At 43.5% G+C, this 17,068-nt stretch overlaps 1 protein-coding gene across 9 annotated transcripts in view; it reads right to left on the bottom strand.

The window, feature by feature from the left end:
• Positions 1-587: 587 nt before the first annotated feature.
• The window catches only part of MPZL1 (myelin protein zero like 1), a 33,343-nt gene continuing 16,862 nt past the window's right edge, over positions 588-17,068 (bottom strand). For 3 of the 9 annotated variants that reach the window (XM_015631087.3, XM_033518756.1, XM_015631098.3), the window contains exons 4-6: positions 11,619-11,751; positions 8,191-8,296; positions 588-2,922 (exon numbers count right to left, since the gene is read on the bottom strand). In XM_015631087.3, coding sequence (XP_015486573.1) covers positions 2,821-2,922; positions 8,191-8,296; positions 11,619-11,751 — 341 coding nt within the window. In that variant the 3' untranslated portion in view covers positions 588-2,820. Of the gene's footprint in view, positions 2,923-6,452; positions 6,721-8,190; positions 8,297-9,948; positions 10,023-10,685; positions 10,771-11,618; positions 11,752-17,068 lie in introns of those variants that run through there. The other 6 variants (XM_033518775.1, XM_033518763.1, XM_033518758.1 and 3 more) reach the window with 5 other exon arrangements.

Raw genomic sequence — 17,068 nt, 5'->3', positions numbered from 1 at the left:
TTTTGTATTGTGGCACCCCAAGCTGCCCCCAGCACTGGAGGTGAGGCCCCCCCAGCCCAGAGCAGAGCAGGACAATCCCCTCCCTTGCCCGACTGGCCATGCTGGGCCTGGTGCCCCCCAGGACAGGGATGCCCCTCCTGCCTGCCAGTTGCAGAATTCAGCGCTTGAGAAGATCCTATAGAACCACAGAATCACTGACTGGATTGGTTGGGAGGGACCTTAAAGATCATCCAGTTCCAACCCCCCTGTCATGGGCAGGGACACCTTCCATCAGACCAGGTTGCTCAGAGCCCCATCCAACCAGACCCTGAACACTTCCAGGGATGGGGCATCCACAGCTTCTCTGGACAACCTGTGCCAGGGCCTCACCATCTTCTGGGTAAAGAACTTCCTGACTACAGTCACCAACATGAGCACTGCAGCAACCAAGACAGTGGATGTATCACCAGATGGAAGCTTGAGTGGACATACTACCCTAAGCGTTTCTGGGGTGAGTAGGTCCCACTCCAGCTTCCAGCACTGGGTACAAGCCCCATACCCCTTCATGTGGAGCCTTCATTAAAAAAAACAAACAACTGCTTAATCCATGAAGTAGAAGAAGATATTTAAAGGTCTCCTGTGAAGAAATTTGTCCATTTTTTAGCTTCTATCTGTTATTGCCAAAAAGTAAAATGCTAGAATATTTACAGAGCTGAGAGTTAGCCATAGCTTCGTGTCTCAGTTCCCTACAAGACTAGGCAAATACCTGAAAACTGGTGCCTTAAAAACCTCCTTTAAAATTGAAGCATGCCCTTTTTTTTCTCATACCAGCCAAGTCTTGGAAGAAAAATCACACAAATTCAGGTATTTCAGGATTAGCAACCAACATATGGCAGAATAAATTAATCCATTATTTCCTTCTAGGTCTCAGTTTTAAGAAGCTAGTTCTGGCTTTGAGGACAATGTCCTAAGATCTACCCAGTGCATGTATACAAAAAGTAAAGCTGTTGATTTTTAATAAAGGCAGCTGTTGTCAGGAAACCAGTGAAGTCTGATCCTGATGAAAGAATATAGTGTTGGCATACCTAACTTTGTTGGGAAAAAGACCCTCACTGTACACAAAATAGTTATTAAAACTGAAATGTCATAATTAAAGGATTATCTAATATGGTTGTGAAAGGGTCTGCCATGGGTCTGTAACTATTTTTCATGTGCTTGCTGTTAGAGTGAAATGTGGGCTTGAGCTTGTTTGGAGAGGTTGCCCAGAGATGTTGTAGAGTTCCCACCTGTGGAGATGCTCAGAACTGGGCACAGTGCAGAGAAGCCTCCTCTGGCTGACCCTGCTTGAGGCAGACTGGGTGATCTCCAGAGGTCCCTCCACCCTCAACCATTCTGTGAAACAGACTGAACTAGGAAATGGGTAAGAATCAGAGAAAAGGCATTACGATAGACCAAACTGAAAATTATTTGCTCCCAAAAAAACCCAACCCAAACCAAAACCACCACATTAGGATGTACAAAACAGAAATCCTTCTTCTATAATAATACTTCTGCCACTTTGAGAAGATCTCTGCTGAAAGGCCACTTGTAGTTTCGAGCACCAGATTTCAGGATACAATAGGTCAACAAAAGAAATCCTCATCAGCAGAGATCCTTGACAATCTAGGATTTTAGGAGGAGTTTAACCTAGAAACAAGAGGCTGGAGAATTGTATTCAAGCAGCAGACTTGCAGAGATGAAGGAAATAAACAGCCCATCCACATCTTCTGTGCAATTATTGGTTACCCAAAAAAACCCACATATCAAAAAACCCAAAGAGCCCTAGATTTCCTCCAGAAGTTGTTCAGCCTCCACTACAGGCTTTTGAGAAGAGATAAAACACCTTCAAGGTGGTGACAGTGGCATAATAGAGCTATGGGAGAGAGGTATGGGAGTACTACAGCTTCCAGATCCCTTGGAGCCCTTTGTAATGCTTATGTAATGAAATGACAGAGCTTTGAGGAAGAAATATTTCACTGAAAGGTTCAAGAGAGTCTGAGGTAACCACCTACAGCTACAGCTTCCTATGCCTTTAACTCACTATCTCCTTCACAGTTTTCACAGGTAAACTACCATTTCACAAAATTCATTAGATCAACACTATCCCTGCACCTTAAAGGACTAAACTTGAATAGCTGGGCTCATTGAGAAGTAAACAGTTTTGTGACCCACATTACACAGGTCAGGTAGGCCTAAAGGATTTCCTTCACTCACACTGCTAAGACATACATTTCTGATAGCTAGGAGTCACAGTTTGGCTTACAAGACCACATGAGAGGGTCTGGTTTACATTAGAAGGCAGCCTGTACTGAGAATCTGACCAAGGAAAGATAAATACCCTGTATACATAAAGAACTCTGAATATAAAGAAGATATCTTCTTTATAGTCACCTCAATAAAAGAAATTAGGCCCTATAAGCAAAGAAAAAAGAATCTCCAGGTGAATCTAGAATCTTCAGGTATCTTCCAGTTTCTCCATTAATAATCAAGATAAAAATATTTTAAAATTGTGATGCGAGTTTTCACTTTCTCTCTCGTCACACAAGATACAAAAAAAAAAAAAAAAAAGAATATTGGCAATTTATAAGCAGAATTCTTACCGCATTTCAACATGCAACATTGGTCTCACTTCTGTACGATTAAATAGACTATTTACACACAATACATATATATCTCTCCCTCTGTATGCACATGCATTGGTCCTAGCCTAGGCATCAAAGGCCACATGTGAGTTCTCTGGGTCAAATCTTGCTCAAGCAATTCCAGTCTGAATGAGTGTTGTCCTTTGGATAGCTGAGGATCTCAGTTCTTCCGAATGTCAGCGTAGACCACAGACTCTGACTTGTTGATCTTGTCGCTGTGCTGTCCCCCGGAGTGATCTAACTGCGCGTAAATGACTGGGCCCTGGGGACACAAGGAACAGGCACAATCAGGCTTTTTCAGAACAGGCCACGCTGCCCCTCACTTCCATGGGGGCTTGCAGCAAGGTGAAAGCTAAAGCAAGACCACAGAGATTTTATGACTGCGAACAGCACTTGGAAGCAGGTGGAATGAACCCTCAGCTGCACGTGAGCTCTAGTCTGCCACCTTTCTCCTCTCAGGAGCATGCTAAACAGCACCCTTGCCTCCCTCCAAAACCGCCTGCCGTCACAGGAAGCAAAATCTAGGTTCCCTTGCTCTGAAAAGCAGCAATTCTTACATGCTATGGAGCAAAGACATGTGGCTTAGTCAGATGCATGCCAGATTTAATATTGTTCAAGAGGAATTAAATTAGAGGTTTACCAGTCAACAGCAGAGTACTTCCCAAACTGCTACTCGGGTCCTGTAATTCCTAGTATGGCTGTGCCACATAACAAAGCAGCCTCCTTGTGACTCAAGTCACTGCCCAAGCCAGTGATGGGGCCAAGACTTAAACAGCAGTGAGCCAGGAAGTGCTAAAATGGTGCAGCAATACAGAATCCTTACCTGACTTCTGAGCCACCGACACCTTGGGCAGGCACGGCCTCACACCTTTGTGACATTTGATGGGGTGCACAGGAGGACATTACAGCCCTGTCTTTCAGCTGAATGTGTGAACACTTCCTAAAACACCACATCCTCTAACACATAGCCCAGGGAAAGCCAACTGCAGGTACTGGAGACAAGCTGAGGACAGGACTGCAGCCTCCACAGAGCAGAGGTCCGGCAGGACAGGTGGGACCTTGATGACAAGAGAGCTGCAGCTTCCATGCTGAACCCTCCCAACTGAGACAAGCACAGGGCTGCCACCACCTCCCAGGTGACCTCAGCAGAGAGAACACACACCCCATGCAGGAGGCAAAGGGACTGTCTTCTCTGGGGATGAATGGGGGGGAATTAAAAAGACAGAGCTTTTAGTTTGGTTGTGGCTTTTTCAACAGTTTTTCCTTCAAAACATTTCATCCATTTGACTGTTCTGGTTTCCCTTATGTCCCAGGAAGAAGTAGACTTCACTGGCACTCCTTTACCCCCTTCTTGCCAGTACTTTTGGAATCCTGACAAATTAGGAAATATTTGTATAGACCTGACACAGAAATTTTCCATCTATTTTCCAAAGCTATCATGAGGCAGAGATTAAAACAGACCTTCTGTACAGAAAATTAAGCTCTTAAAGGACCACAGGTACCTTCCTGCACAGCTGTTTTACTCCCAGCACAGTGGCAAAGCTCACACCTGATAAATACCTTGTTCTCTTTCCGAAGAATTTAAGTCCACGTTTCCTTCCTTATGGGTAAAGTATTACCAAAGTAAGAAAGAATAGAGGAAGAGGATGGACTGAAGGGTAAAAGCTTACAAGTAGGTATAAAACTCTGAATATAAACAACACACCGAGAAAATGGAAAAAAAGGACCCTGATGTCCTAGAAAACTCTGCATTTCAAATCTCATTATAGCCACTTTTAAAAAAATTTCTCTGCTATTTGCTTTAATGTTGGTCTGGTTTCCAACACTGTATTGAGATAACTAATTCCAATCAGATCACAGTGTCTATATAAACTTCAAGGCAAAGTAACCCTGAAGTTTAATTGCAAGCAGTTTTGGAAATCTCATCTGCCTGAGGCCAGAGGTGAAGGGTATGATAAATTCATCTTGAGAGCACTATCAGTTAAAAAAAAAATAAAAATCTAACTGCATGAAGTACTCACTGTGACATTCCAAATTTTGTTCAAGAAATTCTGACAGGTCAATTGTCTACCAGTGGAGTTCACTCAGTATCAGTCACCACTGTACTGGGTTTTTGCCAGTTCAAATATAGTCACTGTGCTGCAAGCAGCATGTTAGTGGTGTGGAGAGACTGACTGGTGTGATCAGCTGACCCAAACCAAGTCATCATTGTCTCAATGTGTTCACTGTCAGCCACCAAAAAAAAGTGGTAGGTAGCCAACACAGAGAAAAGGAGGGACCGAGGACCTATTGCAGTGCTCATCTATTTGATTTGCTGCCAATTGATTCCCTAGGTGACTATAAGCATCACCCAGGCCATTTTAAAAACTGTCAATTAAACAATTCAGAACTTTCATCTAAACCCAAGAAAGCTCATCTTAACTTTTCAGAACCAGAAGACAGATCAGCACTGCTATATAAAACCAGCATTTCCTGAAGCCTTGCAATTTTTCCATTCAGAACTGAATGGAAAAGAGTAGCAGGTGTACCTGCTAAGAGTTTGTCAGCAGAGTCATAAATTGCAAGTTACAGCAAAGAAAAAGGAATTATAAAGTTAGACCACCATGGTCCAACAGGAGTCCACAGAATTTTCAAATTTCTCAGATTCTGAATGATGTTGCAACTACCACAGATTCAGGGTGGATGGGAACTCTGGGAAAGTTATCTGAAATTTCTGTCAAGACTCCTGGCATCACAAACTACTCCTTCTCAGGGTCCTGGGATCCAAACAAGGACATCCATGTGGGAAATCCATGTAGTTCTTGCCTCCACTGGAAATCATTTCTTACCCACGCAAATAACAGTCCTGGTAGAATGGTAGTCATTAGAGAATGATGGCACGGACAAGAACCACCACAGACAAATATGACAGGACAGAACATACCTGCTGAGAAGGAGGGCACAGTGAAAACAAGTGGAGCTGATTCAAGCAGCTGAACACTCACAGAATCAGATATGCAAACTCCAAAAAGCAAGGTCCACACCTGAGTAACTTGCACTCAAAACACAAAGAAAGTGCAGGCTCAGCAGACTTTCAGCTGAGAAGTGATGCAGACAAATACCCCACTGATTCTTGAACAGATACATAAATTAAAAAATTAATAAACTTCATTTAATTAACTCAAATGCCACTCTAAGAGCAAATACCTCTGTTGCTAACTTGCAGAGGCAGTTTTGTTTGTATTCACAGTTCTTTTTCCACCAACAAAGCACAAAGCATTCATTCACTTCCTACACATCCTACCTTGTAAAAAAGCTACAAGGAAGAGCACAGGCCTCTGCTGTTTGACCTCAGCGCTGACAGTGGGAACCACCACCAGGCAGTCCAAGAGAAAAAAGTGTGTCTAAATCAGCAAACAGCCAGCAAACTCTGGGAACTGCTAGGAATGAGTATCTGCCTTTCACCTGCAGAACACCTCAAAAGCTTGAATACTACAACTCATTTCTTCATTACCAAGAAACACCAGGTTTCACTTGTATGTGATGAAAGATTTCAAATATGTTGATTTGCATGCTGATACGACCCTCAAAGAAATAACCAAACAATGGCTAGAAGCTAATGATGTAATTGTAATCAACTGAAATTTAGCTTCCTTGTTTAAATATTCTGTTCAAAATCTGACCTACCCTGATTTCATTGTGGATCTTTTTAAAGAAAAGTATATATGTTTAGTTGTTCTGTAAAGATGGGGCAAACATTCAATGGAAGGTGGAGGAATTATTTGCTGTTACAAATGCCTGCCACAAAAAAGAAACTCTGTTTGCCTGAAAAAAGAGATTAAAAATCTAAAAACTGAACTAAAACTGAACAAAACAAAAGCCATTTGCAGTATCTTTCAGTTGAGGTCAGCGTGCTCACACTTTGTGTTTTCCTTTAGGAACTTACCTGCAGGAAGAACTCTGTCAATGAAGAAACAGACTGGAGTGACTACAGAAGGGCAAAAGCACCCTGATTCTGAGTTAACATCACAAAGTTTAGACTTACTTTGCTGCTCCTTCCAGTACACTGAGACTCAGAACCCTGGGGACATGGAAAGATGAGGACACTGCAAGTTTTCACACCAAAACATTGGAGTATTTTTGCTTTCAAGATGCAAGCACAGAACAGCATCTGTGTGTAGCTCTCAGGGCACTTGCAAGTCATCCCATGACAATAATTAGATAAAACTTTTTGGGTTTTTGACCTATAGATGTTGACTCCAACAGCTACCACATCATAAATCCCTCTTCTGCAAAAACTTTTTTGAAGGGGGATTGTGGGAATCATCTGTCTCGTTCACCCATTCCAGAAGCCTCTCCCATGATCTAGAAAAGACAAGTTTTACCCAGAACTTCTAGGCAGTCTGCTCCTACAAGACCTATTCCAGTCAAAATCTGACTATTTTTAAATCCTGATTATACAGCCTCTGTGAATAACTGATCTCTGATGGCAGAAGGCAGCTTTGTGGGCCTGTGTGCTAAAACTTTGGAAATACTGCATGGCCCAGAACAAAATGCATTTCAGAACCAAACCAGAGATCCAGCAGAGTAGGAGCTTTGACTTTACTGAGCCGACTGTTAGCACATTTGTTTTTTTCCTGCAGTGTTAAAACATTAACACACATCTCCATTATTTTGTCAAGAGAAATTAAGAAATCAGGCATTAACTTGCACACACTACACTGCAGCCTACACTGCTAAAAGGTGACTAATTAAGAAGTCCATTTTGAACTTAAACTCTCCCAGGACCTGTATATTCACAGGAAAACTGCTAGGAATAATCAAATCAAGAGGGAAGAAACAGCTTCCAGACAAGGAAATCCTGTACTAACAGGTAATGATCCCTGCACAGAATCCCTGTCTGACTCATGCTCTGTCCCCTCCCGTGGGAAGTTAAGTGTGGATAAAAGCCACTTTTTCCCTTCAAAGTCAGCAGAACTTTGCCAGCTGCAGCAACCACTGAGTGGCACTTTCAAGCCCACAGAAGTTGGGAGGCTCAGCAGAAGAGAGCTCTCAGCAGCACCAACTGGTCAGCATCTGGCTCCTCCCCTTGTGAAGGAAGTACGTGCCATGGAGCATGAGAGTGCAAGGCAAACTCCTCCCCATTACCATCCCAGAACAGACTAGGCAGCTTTAGGGGGTGATCCACATCTGACAGACATTGTACTGTGCCTGTGTTGAACAGCTACTCACTGACCACTCCTCATCCTTGCACTTCACTACCACCTGTGTTAGTGCACAACATCACAACCGTGGTTTTTCATAATTTAGTACAAAAAGGGCATAAAACTCCACCTGAGCTAATACAAAGATGCTGCTCTTTCAACTGCACCAAGATTTCTACAGCAGAGCTCACCAGTCTCGGCTTACTGCGCACCCCTTGTCCAGCGCACGCACTTTTACCAGCAGACAGCCCCTAATGCACGAATCCCACCCTGCCTGGATGTTTTCCACAGCAGCTGCCCCAAGCTGGGGGGGAATCCTGTCTTGGGGAGCAGCAGGAGCAGTTTACCTGGTGTGATCTGGCGGGCACGCTGTTTACCAGGCCCTCTGTGTCGGAGGGCGCCTTCTGCGGAGCCTGCTTAACCGGAGACATCAAGCTCTCAGAGGTACTGCAGCTGACGAGGTGGCAGAGCAGAGTTTGCACGACAATGTTCAAGAGGCACACGAAAACCAAAACAAAACAAAAACAAACAAACAAAAAAAAAAGAAACAAAAAAAAAAGACGAATGATGGCAAGATGAAATGTGGCAGGTTACGCCAAAGTAAAGAAATGAACATAATGGATTCTGAAATAAACACACGCAATTCTCCATCTCTCCCGGGACATTTCTCTGTCCTTCCTCTGAGTTTCACTGGTAAGCAACAGGAAGGAGCAGCTATTAACATAGGACAGCAGCTCCTCCACAGCCCCTGATCCTTAGATACTCCCATTCAACTCAGCCTCTCCAAAATCATGTGTTTTCTTCTCAGTTAACAGCAGTGGACAGCAATTATCTTCTAACTAGAAGCTAAACAATCCCAATCACTGAGGCAAGTGTTGTACCAGTGCTACACTTAGAGCCAACAGCTGCAAGAGCCATCAGCTCTCTCTACACCAGCAAGGTACTTCCTACTCAACTTTACATTAGTTCCCTTGCTGTTATAGTTAGGCTGTGAGCCCAAAATAATTCTCCCAGTAGACACCAGTCTGTGGAGCAATTACCTCAAGAGTCATACAGGACTTTTGTGTTATGTGCCCTCATATAGCTACTTGAATATCTAATCAGGCAAATCTTGGTTTTCAAATAAAAGAACTGTCTTGTGGTGAGAACCAACACCCCTAAAACAAGGCTGCTGGTTTTCACCAACTGATTGCTTCTTTTCATCTGCTTAAAGCAGGACTGAAAAGAAAACAAGCCTGTGACAGAAAAATTAATACCACAGAGCAAATTATCTTAAAGTTGGTGACTTCTGGGCAATGCAGTGATGGGTCTCTCAGTGCTGGATCTACCTCCTTGTACCAAAGCACACAGGAGAATTAAGTAGCCACCTCCTTGGCAGCAGTCACAAGAATGCCCTCTGGTACCACAACCTTCTGACCACTGGGCATCCTTTTCCCTCAGTCTTTGTAGACAGTGTATAAAGTGAGTACAGAAACAAACAAGGACAGTGACATTAAGCAGACCACCTCCTCGCAGGGCAAGCATTTTTTACCCTGTGGTAGGTCTTACCATAGCAGATCTAGCTCCTCATAACTGCAGCAGTTAGAATTTAAAAAGAACTACAACCCCAGATATCATGGCAAGGGGTCTCAACTGTCTCAGAGATAATGCATCCCTTCTGTTACCAAAATTATGTAGTGATTAATTATTTTATTCACAAAACTCCTCAGATCTACACTATCTAAATGTTACCATTCAGGCTTAAGAGATCCCTGAAAGCTTTCCAACACCCAAGCTGTCTGAGCCAGAGGAACACTTACAGGGAATTTACTTTAATTTTGACACAGAAAGAGCTCAGAATTTCCTGTGCTTTAGTCAATGCACTGGCAAGTTCACTGCTGGAAGAGATGGAGGGACACCATCTGGGATAAACAACAACTCCACCCCAGTCAGACACGAGACAATGAAACCCCAAGCACCCAGTGAAATGCATCATCCCTTTGCCAACAAACTCCAGCACAAATTACAGTGATGTTAGTAGAGAGCTAGCTGGTTAGTCAGCAAAGGAAGAGGAAATGTGTACACACACACAGGTATTAACAGCAACCACCAACTTGATTAGTTACCATGGTGTCTAGTGGGACTGGAAGAGAAGACCCAGCCCTGTTACATCCCCAATCTGGCGTCTATATCAGGATCTCTGTAAGGAGAGGAAGGTAAGCAGGATCCGATACCAGCACACCAAGGCAGAAAGAAAAAAAAAACAAAACAAAACAAAAAAACCACCAAAGTCAGAGCATGAATGGAAACCGTGGCCATGCAGGGGTTCCAGATGCCACGCAGGGCCCCAGCCCACCTCAGTTCAAGGCAGAATGGTTATCTAGGAGTAAGTGCTTCTCTCCACCACCACACACCAGGTTAGCATCATGTAGAACACAGTCCGTAAGTTTGGAGGGGGTCACAGCACACTTGGTTTCTTTCTACACATCATGCAGAGCTGGCATGGTCAGTGAAAGCAGGACTTAAACCTTAGATACTACTTTTCCAAGAGAGTAGTTAAATCTGCTACAAGAAATCACAGTGCATGAACTACTGCTCCAGACTCAACACCAGCATGTGTCCTCCAGCAGGAAGACACTGGAGAGCGGGTCAGTGGGAAGCAGTGCAAGCAGGCCACCTCAGGCACACTGCTGGTGCAGGATACTGCAGGGTTCTTTTCAGTTCTTAGGGGGAGGACACATGCAGAAAGGGAAAAATCCAGGCTTTCCACACAATTCTGAGCACACACAGTCACCCTTGCTGTATTTAGCCTTACCATTGGGCAATAGCCAACTCACTTTGTCTAAGCTCTCCAACTGGGAAAAGGACAGGGCAAAGTTTAATTTGGAAATCCCCACAAGCTTATTTTTGGAGTGATTTTCTTTAATCCCACAGGCAACCCAAAGAACCTGCAATAAGCAGGAATATTTGTTGGGCAAAGAACAGAAGAAACTTGTATGTTTTGGGGTTGTTTCTAAGACTCCATACATAATTTTCATTCTTTCTAGAGAACCAAATTACCACGTAATTAGAGAGGAGAAAAAAGGAAGCACCTTCTCCTCCAGCAGCAAGTTTCATCACCACAGGACTCTCATATGCCTTTGTCAGTTCTTGTTTTTTCACATGCCCACTCAAAGAACTGCGCTTCATTTTGGAGTTACCCTCCTAACACTAAAAACCCTGCAGGGACGGTAAGAGGGACGGCAACAAAAAACAGAAAGTGAATGGCAATGTGGATACAGAGTGGCTACTCCTTCCTTACTTTTAAGAGTGGTTATGTAGGGGGTTTTGGCAAGTACTTGGCAAGTATTTTGGTCCAGGCTTAGGAGGCAGACACTGATAATAGAAAAACCCAGTCCTAATCTTAATACACAGCATTCCTTAAAAGTGCATGTGTGGTGCTTTTCCTTTGGAGGTGGTAAGGAAAGGAGAGCTGGAGGGAATGAGAACAGACCAGAGCTATGGGGTCTTGGATTAAATGCTCTGAGGGCATATATCCTTGTGTCTGGGGATCAACTTCAACACCTAGCAATTTTCAGGTGCAACTCATGGTCAGTAGGTCTCTTCAAGCACAGTACAGAGGTAATCACTAAAGGCAGATGATCACAGTATTACATTAGGTTCCACATAACCATACCTATCTCTAGCTGAGATTGCCAAGGCTTGGCTGGAACAACTCCTACCCCTCCTTAAGCCCTCCCTCTGATCCTGCTGCTGTTCCTCACATCAGTCACGGGTGAGGAGGGAGATCTCTTACCCAGAGTATCGTTTTTTAGAGTTGTTCTTTCTGATGACAAGACACACGACAATAGAGATGAGCGATGAGAGACCTGTAACCGTACCGATGGCTATCCCTGCCACGGTGGCAATGGGGAACGCAGGCAGGCTGTCTGCGGAGAGAAGGGAGAAAACATTCAACTCTTCTGCATTCCCTGCTCAACAGAAGTGTAAACCACAAATGCCCTTGAGCCTGGATTAGTTTAGAGCAACAGACACTAATGTAATACCCAGAAATTACAGCATGCAGCCTAAGTGGCAGTGGCAGAAGGCAGCCAGCAGAGTAACATAGGAACAGAGCATACACCAGGAGTGTTCTTAATGTCACAATCCTTCAGGAGAGAGTTCATGTTGAACCAAAGGTTTTTACATGTCAGGGAACACAAGTGACAATGAGGACAACCCTGTCTCATTTTGTATCTGAAGGGAAAAAAAAACAGGTTACAGCCATCTGGCAATTCAACATGAAAACGCAGGCACGCTTGAAAGCAGATTTGGACACAGCACATCGCTAACCCACTAGAAGTGCTGAATGCTGGGTGTTCTCCAGGGAGCATGCAGCACACAGCAGAGCTCCTACCCAGGATCACTCTTAGCACTGTTTATACGTGATTCTGGTGTCTCAAAATACAGACCTGTACATTTTTATAGACTCATTTCTTTCCCTTCTTAAGTCAGGATCATTGTACAATACCAGGAAAACACGTAGACGAACTCAGTATTGCTTTACTCATGCTTTCCCTATTATTATTCTGGGGGAGAGTAGGCCAAAAAAGAGCAGCCAGAAACAAAAGCCAATCATAGAATGAGTACAAAATACTTACAAGTCAAAGAATACACAGGCTACCATTACAGCTTTTCCCAATAAGAACAAAGTACCTTCCTTCCCCCCACATCGTGGTTAACACAAGGAACATCTCAGGCCAGAGGGTTTCTTACAAGGCTCCATGCTACTCTAGCTACTTCTACCAAACACATGTGAATCAGCAAAAGATCCAACAGGCAAAACCTACACTTATATATATATCAGACACCTGCATCTGATCATCTCAGAATTGTAGAGGCTGGAGAGGATGTCTTGAGACTGTCCAGTCCAAACCCTCTGCTTAAGCAGGGCCAAGCAGCACAGTTTGCTCAATACTCTGTCCACTTTGGATCTGCCTGTCTCCAAGGATGAGAGATTCTTCAGGCAACTGAGTTGTTGTGGTTTGACACTGGCCCCATGCCAGGCACCCATGAGAGTCGCCTGCTCACCCTCCTCTGCCACAGCTGGGCAAAGGAGGGAAAAGAAAAGAAATTAATGAAGGCTTCATGAGTGAGATAAGGATCAGGAAAAATATTTCAAGGGCAAAACAGGCTCAAACTTCAGCTGCAAAGTGAAATTTATTACTAACAGGAGCAGAGGAGGATAATGAGAAATAAAATAAACCTTTAAAGCACCTTTTTCCCCCCCAGCCCCTCCCTGACAGTGCAGGGAGACAGGGCATGGGGATTTTGGTCAGTTCATCACTGATATGAACTGATTCTGCTGCTCAGGGTGAGGTGTCCTTACCCTGATGCACCATGGGGTCCCTCCCACAGGAGACAGCTCTCCATGAACTTCTCCAGCATGGGGCCACTCCCATGAGTATCAACCCTACCACACCTGCTGCAAATACGAGTCCCTCCCACGGGCACACAGTGTTCCCAAAACTGCTGCAGCATGGGTCTCTCCACAGGGTGTAGTCCTCCAAGGACAGGCTGCTCCAGCCTGGAAACAGGGACTGTCTCTCTCCACTGGGTCTTCCACTGGATCACGGCCTCCTCGAGGTATCCCCCCACTCTAGCACAGGCACCTCCATTGGCTGCAGGTGGATCCCCATGGGCTGCAAGGGCAAAGCTGCTTCACCATGGTCCTCACCATGCTGCAGAGGAATCAGCTCCAGTGCCTGGAGCACCTCCTGCCCCTCCTTGGTGTCACCCTGTTGTTCTCCCTAACATCGTCACCTCTTCTTCTCTGGCTAGTAGCAAAAACCCCCATGACCTTGTTTTGATTTTCTTCTTAAATAAGTCATCACAGAGGCCTTACCAGCCTCTCTCACTGGCCCAGCTTTGGCTAGCAGCATGTCCATCTTCAGAGCCATCAGCCATTGGCTCTGCCAGACATGGTGGAAGCTTCCAGCAGCTTCTCACAGGAGCCATCTCTGTGACTCCCCTGCTACCTAAAACCAAGCCTTGCCAAACCAACACACTAGTCCAGTGTTCAACCACAGTAAAAATGTGGAGTTTTAAGTGCAGACAGAATTTCCTTTGTTCCAATTTATGCCAATTGTCTCTTGTCCTGGCACTAGGCACCACTGAAGAGCCTGGCTCAGTCTTCTTTAGGTGCTATCAATGTACATGAATATCTGGTGAGAAGATTCTCCTGAGCCTTTCTTTTCTTCTGCAGCCTAGATCACCCCTCCATCTCTTCTGCAGGCCAGACAATCCCAGCTGCCTCCATTTCTCCTCATATGAAAGGTGGAATAGCCCCTTAACCCTCCTTGACTTGTTCCAGCAAGACCACAGATCAGCAGTACCCTGAAGCAGGGGCATCACACTGAGAAAACTGAGAAGGCTTACATTTAGTCCTGTTCCTTTGGAATTCAGTGACTTTCAGCAGAAGGGCTACCTGACTTCTGTCTGTTTCACTGATCGTAACATCATTCAGCCAAACATCACATCAGCAGCTTTCCTGGTTCTCCAGTGTGATATGCCAGTTCAGAGCAATATGGGAATTCATAGCCTTAGTTAGAAATTAAAAATGAAGATATGAACGGCACAACTTAGAGGAAGACATTCTTTCTAGAACCTTTTGGCAGCCCAGGGATCCATCTGCTATTAAGGAGAGTCCTACAAGTTATAATATTCAGATATGTAAGATGTCACCGGATTTGAGGCCCATGCAAAAATGAACTAATTTACTTTGAGGCATATAAGGAGTTCGTTAGTTTCTGTGCTTTTTCACCTTTCCAGAAGTGCAGGAATAATTGTCTTGCAAAAGCATCAAATCAGACATGCATTTCTGACAGCACACCTGCTGCTGCCTTGTACACCAGAAAACACACACATTTTATTAGAGCAAGGAAGCAAGTGACAATCCAAAACTATAGAGCAGAGTATCTGCTGAAAAAATGGTATTAGAACACTGAGTCTTGTCACTTCTTTAACTCATGAGGGTTTTTCTGGTTGGTTGAATCTGAGTGATGGACAGTAGTTAAATCCTGTTACTAAACATTTTTAAGACTGTATAAAAAAAATGCTAGTGTTCACATGTAAAACTAAGAACCCAACTTTATTGCTTTTCAGAAAATGGTCCCAATATTTTCCAGAATGCTACAGCTACACAAATTCCTCATAAGCACTTCCAGAGCAGCCAATGACTTCACTGTGAAAGACAGTCCTAGCTACATAACCAAACACCAGCTCTGAAAGCCAATATTTCAGTTAACAGCTCAACATAAACCAAAAATCCAGACCTTCAGAGAACACTTTTCACTTATTATTACTGAAATTCAGAGCAATTTCCATTTCACTGAGAGCATGTCAGTATCAGTTTTATGAAAGAGGCAGGAAAGCGACATTTCCATTGCTCCTAAGTGTAAAGATTCCTGTACCATTCTAAGTTTTTCCCCCCATGTGTCAACCACAGGTAACACAAGCTGTCTTGAACACATTGCTAAGCAGCTTCCTGTTACAAGCAGTGTCAGCCTAATGCAAGAATATACATTATATATTGGAATTCCCTCTGAATTTCTGTTGTTTAGGCTTTAAATTGTAGTCCTTTCCAAATTCAGATAGTCTGTTGAAAAAACAGCCTTGCTTTTCATCCTTGCCAGTAGAATTCTTCCAACACACTTGATAGAGCTGTTTGTGCAAACACCATGTAGGTACTGCAGTAAAAATTAGCTGGGTTAGTTTGGCAATTTTTAAAAATTAGGCCACCATGGAACTTATTAAATTCTTAATCCAAAACCTAAAGCTAACCTATCATCTATCAGGTCATTTCAATGTGCAAAGAATGGCTGTGGCTTTGGTTTACAACACCAGACATATGATTCAGTACTATTAGATGCATACTTAGTAAAAAACCAATATGCACAAGTGTCATCATGTATTTATTCCAAATGAAAAAACTGCTCCAGCTCAGTTCAGGATGAGTTACAACCTATACAAGAGCTTGAAAGCCCATTTTCACTGCCTTTTTAAGAATCTGAAGAGAGCTGTTGCAACATTTTTTCTGATGGTGAGAAGTATTTCAAACACAAGTCTTTATTCAGAATCGATGAGATTCTCTTCCTGGTGCCCAGCTACAGGAAAGCCAGCATGCAAACCTGTTGAAAAATATCAGCAGAATTAGTGTACTGAAGTCAGTCTTTAGTTGCTTAACCTGGGTTAAAATCTGAAAAGGCTTTTCCAAGACAACCTGACTTTGCCAAACCGGCAATTGCTTTACTGCTTCTTCATAGTGACTATCATTGCGAGAAAATAAACAGACCCAATTTTATATAGCCTTCAAACTTCCAAGAAACAGAAAGTTCTAAGTGATGGTTGGACCTCCAGAGGTCCCACCCAACCCAAACTGTTCCATGAAGAGAAAAATTAGAGACCTTGCCTATGTAAGAATATGGAATGACCTCATGAGCAGGGGTACACCCCTGCCCTAGCAGCAGTATCACTCCAAGTGGGACACACACATGGGATACGTATCTGCCCTAACATACTAAAACTAATGGAATAGCTGCATCAGCACTGCCATTTATGAATTCAACATTTATTCCTGTCCTTCCTAAATTATAAATTTGGTAATGCAATTACTGTAATAATTATTTCATTGTAGGAAGAACATCATATTTTGGATGACCTCCAGCTGAGGTGGAACAATCAAATGTTTTGGATGATCAAGGGAAATAAAGAGCCAAATTGACAAACAGAATCTTAGTGCTCTTGACCTGTGACAAATGTTACCAAATGCTAACCATAAGCCTCATGTGATTGCAAGTAGCCAGGCCCTGAAGTTTGTAAGAGCCACCATGGATTTTTTAAGAACACCTGAGTAAGAGACTGAATGCACATTCAACACAAACACCTTTGCATGGAACACAGTAGCATTTCGCTTTCTGTATGTTTGGACCAGATTTATAGATTTGCATTCCATTAAATATACCAGAAGGGTTTCAAAATGAAGAGTCTGCTGCTTTTTCTCCTTGCTCACTAGATTTCATAAGTCACCCTAACCCTTGATGTAGCATAATGCAGCAAATATATTCACAGGACTTCAAAATGAGAAGACGTGTTTTCATCAAGCCTTTCCATCAGCTTTTCCTAAGAATTGTTTAAACCACAGGAATTAGTGGGCAGAGAGGAAAGGGTATGACATACAGTTTTTAAACAGCTGACAGATACTGGTTT

This window comes from Parus major, chromosome 1, assembly GCF_001522545.3.
Source record: "Parus major isolate Abel chromosome 1, Parus_major1.1, whole genome shotgun sequence".
Classification (NCBI taxonomy): Eukaryota; Metazoa; Chordata; class Aves; order Passeriformes; family Paridae; genus Parus; species Parus major.
This window is presented reverse-complemented; position numbering and strand designations above follow the sequence as displayed.